This window comes from Myotis brandtii, unplaced genomic scaffold (assembly GCF_000412655.1).
Source record: "Myotis brandtii unplaced genomic scaffold, ASM41265v1 scaffold78, whole genome shotgun sequence".
NCBI classification, from domain to species: domain Eukaryota; kingdom Metazoa; phylum Chordata; class Mammalia; order Chiroptera; family Vespertilionidae; genus Myotis; species Myotis brandtii.
In genome coordinates this window covers 483,448-490,522 of record NW_005371131.1, presented here as the reverse complement: position 1 = coordinate 490,522, position 7,075 = coordinate 483,448, and the positions used below count along the sequence as shown (strand labels likewise).

Here is a 7,075-nt window from a genome sequence, read left to right as displayed (position 1 = left end):
TCCCCGCCCCTCCCCCCAGGGACAACTGCAACAGCACAGCCTTGGGGGCCCCCAAGGCTTCACGAGAGGCTCCCTGACAAGTGCACTCGGGCAGCCTCTGCTCCCCCACTACAGGTAAGCGAGGCACCCGTCTGCTCCACAGACACTCCCGGGGCCCCCATTCTGTGCCCTGGGTGCACCTGGCCATCGCCAGCTCACTCCTCCACGGGCCTTCAGCACCTAAAGCGGCCCCAGGGCCTCGCTGTCCTTGCTACACAGACTCGAGCATTCGTATTTCAGATAACTCACGATGAGCCCGGGAAACTCAGTTTTGATCACTTGGGACAGAAATCTCTGCTCAGTAAAGAGAGCCTCAGGACTTTCTTTCCTCTTTTTTTCAGGGACTGATGATCACTGCGGACAATACTGGGCACAATGCACTACAGCCAGGGCGACGGGCTCTGCCCGAAGCGAAAGCCCCGGGCTCCGCGATGCTGCCAGGCGAGTCCTTCCCCGATCCCACCCCCCATGCCATGTCTGTCCTTTGCTGGTCCTGCTTCCTGCCACCTGGAATGCCCTTTCTCTCTCTCAGGACCTCTGCTGGTTCCTCCTGCAAACCTCTTTATTCTGATCAGGTGAGCTCCTATGAGTCCTGGCAGCACATGGCCCCGCCGGCCTTCTTTGGCGTGTTGGCGGCCCTCGGCCGGGTTCATCCTGGCTACACTCTCTCCACCAAGATGTTTCATTTGGAAGGCAGCTATGCTCACCACTATACCACCAACGCTAAGATGTTTCATTTGGAGCCAGGTTCCAGGAAGCGGACCTTGTCCAAAACCTGAAACTGGGTGAACGAAGCGTCATTCTTTAATTGTTTCATCCAGGCCTGTAAAACCTCTTCCCCTGACAAGAGTTCATATTTTTCGCTGAGAAACTCGTCCTGTGTTCCTTCACCAAGCCTGGCACAGGGCAACCCCGGGCCTGGGAGCCCCAGGCGAGCCTGGCCTCCAGCAAGCACCTGGGAAATCCTGGGCCAGTTTCTTAGCCTCTCAAATTCCTTCCCACGGTTGTAAAATGGGGGTGATATGTACTCCTCCGGGTAACTGGGAGGTGAGAATGAGCTCAGCCTAATGAAAAATAGGTGGTAAAGCTGTGAGCCCACACCAATGTTACTGGTAAACAATGCTGCATAAAGCAACGGGAAAGCCCTCTCCTCTGAACCCTGGCCTCCTGCACCCCTCGATCAGCTCCCCAGCTCCTCAGGCTGCCTCAGAGTTGTCTCTAGGAGCTACCTCCCACCCCGACCACAATCAAACACTAAATGCAGGGAAGGGGCTGGTTTCCCGCTACTCCTGCCTGGCGCTGCCGTGTGAACTGCGGTGTGAGTTATGGCCCTCACCAGATGGTAGATACTCGGTCAGAGGGACCCTGGGCTAGCCATTTACTTCTCTGAGACTCGCCCTCTCCTTGGAAAATGGCAATGTAACCACCCACTCAAGCTGTTTATCTCCACTCTCCTCTCCCTCTCCCCCCAGGATGCCACTAAGATGAGAATGAATCGGTGGAAAAGTACAAGCCTTCAAGGACAAGGAGATGGCACCGGAGGCAGCCGACAGCAATGTTACAAAAGCTCTAAGATGCAGCATGGTCAGCGTGGTCCCTGACCGGGAGGGCCCAGGACTGCGGGGGAAGGTGCGGATGGAAAACGTGGCTGCAAGTCTGCGCGCGGCCTTTCCTTTCCTGGCCGGTGGGGACAGCTCCTTCCTCAGAGAACTCAGCTCAGCCGAGGGCAGCAACGAGGACACTTGCAGAAAACAGATGAGGTCTGAATGCGAAGGGCGAGGTGTCTAGGTCCCTTCCCCCAACTGCACCCTTAACTCAGCGTGCCCAGCTTTCACCACCCAGAGAACATTATTATCTGGGGAAACAGGCCCAGAATAAAAAAAATCTTCATCGAGTGCCTGCCCCCACCACTGGGTAAAAACGGCACAGGAAAGCCGTGTCCTGTCACCCAACTGGGAGGCCGGCAGTGTAAGCCCCATTCTTCATACAAAGAATAGCCAAGGACACCAGACACTTGAGGAGCGCTTCCAACACAAAGGTCAAAGGCCAAGACAAACAAACAGGGAAGTCAGGAGACCGAGATAATGCAGGAAACAGAAGAAAACTGCAATTAGCGTCCCGGGAAGGGAGATACTCTCTCCCACACCAAGCACAAGGGACTATAAAATAGAACAGGAAAGAGCGCCTGACGCTTTACAACACGATAAAGAAAACAAAACCTTCCGTAGAAAAGCTCAAAGGTAAATATTTAAAATAAAATTTAAAAGCTCCTGGGAAATAGAACAAAAGAAACCATAAAGAAAACTTAAAGGTCAATCCAGAAGTGCAACATCCTACCAACAGGAATTCCGGAAAGGAGGAATAAACTAAGGGGGCGGGGGCGGGGGTAGCAAAGGAACATGCAAGAACATTCTCAGCACTCAGGACATGGGCTTCCACATGAAGGCCCACCGGGCACCCCGCACAGTGAATATCCCGCCGCCTCTGAGATTTCAGAACACTGGGGGCAAAGACCATAAGCAAAGGGGAAAGCAGGTCACACACAGACATTAAGAGTCAGAACCCAGCCCCGGCCTGTGGTTCCGTTATTTAGGGTGTCATGCCACAATGCCAAGGTTGTGGGTTCGATCCCTGGTCAGAGCACATAGAACAATTAACCAATGAATGCATAAATAAATGAAACAACAAAATGACGTTTCTCTCCTCTCTCTCTCTCTCTCTCTCTCTCTCTCTCTCAAGTCCATTTTTTTAAAAAAGAATCAGAATCCAGCAGACTCTCCGAAAACAATGCTGGAAGCTAAAAGACTGAAAAACCTGCCTTCAGAATTCAGAGGGAGAGTAATTTCCATCTTAGAATTGTACTCCCAAACAGAACAATATAATATATATTTGTAGACAATTTTCAGATTTCAGAAAACAGAACCCCCATGCACCCTTTTCTCAGGAAGCTCCTGGGAGCCGAGCTCTAACCAGAAGGAGAGGGGAATCACCAACAAGGGAAAATGGCCGCAGGGGACAGGTGGTCAGCACAGGAGCGGGGAGCAGGGAAGACCCGGGGCAGCTGCCGAGCAGGAGGAGGCCAGGCCCAGCCCAGAGCAGGAGGCCGGGCGTCGGGAGGAACAGCACCGAGGAAAACCCAGAGCGAAGAGACATGCGCCTCCTCTCAGAGAAGGCATGCTTCTAATTCAGTGAAGCGTTCGGGAACAAAGTGATGACAGATACATAGAAAACAGAGTAAACCAAACAGCAAGACGAGTGGCAGCAGAGGAAAAGCACAAGGAAATGTCATCTCGAGGCACCTGCAGGCTCAGCTTTGAACAATGTTTACAGACATGGAGTAACGCACACACGAAATGCGGACTTAGAAACGCTTGTCACCTTAAAAAGATGAAGGAGCGAAAGCGTGCGGGTGTGCACAGCCGGAGGTGAGTACCTAAGTCACAAGCCTCCCAGAGGAAGAAGTCTGCTACTAAACACTACATGAAACTGAAAAATCCAGAAACAACAGTCTACGCACGTTTTTAGGTTATTCAAGGGAAAAAAAAGTTTAAGGAGTTGAAAGTGGCCCTGGCCGGGTAGCTCCATTGGTTAGATGATCATCCTGATTTTAAAAAAATAATAAAAATAAAAAAAGAGTTGCAAGTGCAGTGAACTTGGGAGTCAGAGGAGTTGGGGCAGCTTGTTTCATCCATATGCATGTATGACTTTAATAAAAATAAAATGTTCATTGTTTTAATTTTGTTAAAAAGAGAAGCAAATGTCGCCTAATGGCCAGCAGAGGCCTGGCTACTGTGAAGCAGGAGTTCCTTGGCCCAGTCCGTCCACTCCTGCCCTTCCCCGTCTCAGGAGACTGGGAGGAAGGGGAACGCATGGGGGCCTCTTTTTGAACTGTAAGGGACACGCCACCACCACGCCGGCTGGGGGCAGGTCCTGCGGAGCTGCAGCAATTGTAGATATAAAAACTACGGGAGAGGGTCCCAGGCACGGAGCAGAGGTGCGGGAAAGGGCGAGGCGAGGGCCACGCCACCCGCGCGGACACCGAGCTTGTGGACGCTGGTGGCCTGTACTTCGGCGGCTGGGGCCCTGTTTGTAAACTGCCTGGGAGGGGCCCAGGGACAATAGCGTTGCTAGGAGACGCAGACTTCTTACAAAGGACCTTTCTGTAGCTGGGAGGAAGGTCTGGACAGGCAGGGCCTGAACAAAGAGGCTTCTGGAGTGGGAGGAGCCGCCAACCATCTGCTGCCACCTCTGGGGCCGGGAGCGACGGCAATGCGAAGGCTCCCTGGCTGTGCCCCCTTCTGCCATGCACCCCAGTCTGCAGGGCCTGCCCCCGACCACACGGGGAGGCTCCCTGGGCAGGGCAGAGCTTGTTTATTCTGAACGAACAAGCAGAGGCTGCGCCATGCGAGGCTGGCAGGTGAAGGGAAAAGGATTCTTGGCCTCACCTTCTCCAACCCCAACCTCTGTGGCTCCCGAGGTACCAGAGGTTTTGCTGGGGGCTCTGCTGCTTCCAGGAATGTCAGGCACTAGAGCCCCACCTGCCTCAGCACCGTCACCTGGCAGGGCCAGGCAGGGACACCAGCAGGGATTTTAATGAGGCTACATGTGGATGAACACAAGGCACAGAGCAGGTGTTTCACCAAGTCCCTTCTTCATTCCCAACATCCAGAACGAGGGAGCACCTACCATGTGCCCGGCTCTGTTGGCACTGCCCTCAGGAAGGGGAGAACCAACCAGGCACTTCACTGCAAATCGCGTGCTGCGGACCGGGTCTGGGAGGGGAGCCACCGGGAAGGCCTCTCCGAGGGGACACCGCGGTCCAGATGGAGGGGGAGCCCACGGAGAAGAGCTTTGCGGGCACTGGGCAAACACCCGGTGCGCCAGGCCAGAAAGGAGGCCGGTGTGGCTGAACGGGCAGGTGGGGTGTTAGGCATCTGAATTTCCTCACCAAATCCAAAGGCGTTTCCTGTGCCTCTGAGTGCTCAGGGACACACGGGTTCAAAACGGGGCAGAAACAGACTCGTTTCTCGGGGGACGAGCATGAAGCCCAGGGCCAAGGACCAAGTCCTCCCAGGTCAGAGAAGCTGACAGGCGGTCATGGTCAGAGCTGCCTGGTCACAGCACAAGGAAAACCACATCTGGTCACGTTACCAGGAACCAGCAGTGCAGGTACAGGGACGGGAACACACGGCCGTGAGAGGGGGCGAGCATCAGAAGGGATCTTGAATCCAAGGACCCCTCCTCACCAGCCTGCTGGCCTGTGGCCTGTCCTGGGGCCTCTGGCCCCTCCGTCACCCACAGCCCATGTAGAGAGCTTTGTAGCCTGCAATTTCGCATCATATTTTTAGGCATCAACAGTAAGAAAGAAGATCTAAATTTCCCTGTGTGGCCTGCAAGGCTGTGTATGTCCCTGTCCCTGGCTCCCAGTGCAATTCCTCCTCCAGCCACCGGCCCCCCACAGCCACCCCACCCTGGCTGGGCACACGGGGACTCCTCCCTCCCCTCAATTTAGCTCTCCGCTCAGCCAAGAATGGACTCTCCTCCTCGCCCTCCCTCTGACAGGCACCAGCTCATTCTCCAAGCCTCAGGCCAGGACACTGGGCCCCGGTGAGAGAGGCTGCCTGCCCTGTGGTGACTGTGCAGGCGGCACAGACTCCTGGAGGGCTGGCTGGTCAGGGCCTGGTGTGCCTGGAGCTCAGTGCCAGAGCTGGTGATGCTCCCACGTCACATGCAAGAGCAGAGGCCCCCAAAAGGCAGTGAGCCACCTTCTTGGGTGGCACAGTAGAGCTCCTCCAGGGACAAAGCCCCCAGACTTAAGGCACATGGGAGGGAGGCCCGCCCTGCCCCACAGACGCCCGGATAGACCCCACCCATCTGCACCTGGAGCTTCTATCTGCAGACAGATCGCTCATTTGCTGCCTGCACACCCGTCTGAGACACCAGAGCTGAGAAAGGGGACACGGGGGGAGAGTCCCTGCTTCCAGGTGTCTGTGACGCTGCTCTGGGAGCCCCATCGCAAAGGGCATCTGAAGGTGAGACTCTGGCCACACCTGTGCTGTCACCTGTCCCTCTAGGCCTGGATGGTGGGTAAAAAAGCGAGGGGTGGCCCCTCGAGGAGAAACCAGGAGAGGGGCCCGTGGCTCCCAGTCGCCAGGCAGGAGGGGTGCGCTGCCCACGGCCGGCCCTTCCTGGTGCGCGCCCACACGTCCTCACCCTCGTAGCAGTCGCGCACGGTGCCGAAGTACACGTAGTACTGGTCGTTGGTGAAGAAGAGGAGGCTGAGCCAGGAGTCGAAGGCGTAGATGGGCACGATGAAGAGGATGCGCACGATGTAGCGCTGCTCGTTAGGGCAGCTGTAGCAGCGCAGGTGCATGTAGATCTGCGGGCAGAGGAGCAGTGTCAGCCGGAGACCCGATGTCCTGACTGTCCCGCCGGCGCCCCTCCGCCCCTCCGCCCCTCTGCTCCACGGGAGGAGGAGGCGGGCCGAGGGGTCTAGCTCAGCCACTCACTAGATCTGTGACCGAATTACTCCACCCCGAGCCTCAGCCTCCTCCTCTGCAAAAGGGGACGATGAGTGTGAGGCTGCTGCGAGCATCAGACCCCGGGGTGCAGAAAGCCTGTGGGGGTGCAAGCGGTGGCGCCAAGGCCGGCCTCACAGACTCAGGAGCACAAGTCCATGCCCGAGACTGTCCACATCCAAGCGGGGAATCCAGCTGTAACAAGCACCCTGGGACCCTCGTGCACAGCCAGGTTTGTGTGGTGCAAAGGTTTTCAGTGTGTGTCCCCACCCCCACCTCCCTAAACACCTGTCCCTGGGCCATGGAGCTCACAGGCGAGGGGGTGGGTGCCCACCCGCCCCATCCCCTAACTAATCCCCTAACTAACTTATGATGGGGCAGACGGGACCCCACTTCTACGCAGGGTGGATGCTCTCCCTGGCTGTGTGGCTGCAGTGATGTCCTCAGCCTGTCTGACCTTCCCAGCTGGAACAGAGGCAGCGCTCCTGCCGCACGGGCAGTTGGGAGAATGAGTGCGG

The 7,075-nt window shown here is 56.4% G+C and overlaps 1 protein-coding gene across 3 annotated transcripts in view; it reads right to left on the bottom strand.

Annotated features, from left to right (window-relative positions):
• Positions 1-7,075, bottom strand: part of TMEM184B (transmembrane protein 184B) — a 24,403-nt gene that overhangs the window by 12,908 nt on the left and 4,420 nt on the right. For all 3 annotated transcript variants that reach the window (XM_005883202.2, XM_014530815.1, XM_014530816.1), the window contains one exon: positions 6,253-6,418. In XM_005883202.2, the coding sequence (XP_005883264.1) occupies positions 6,253-6,418 (166 nt within the window). The remainder of the gene's footprint in view (positions 1-6,252; positions 6,419-7,075) is intronic.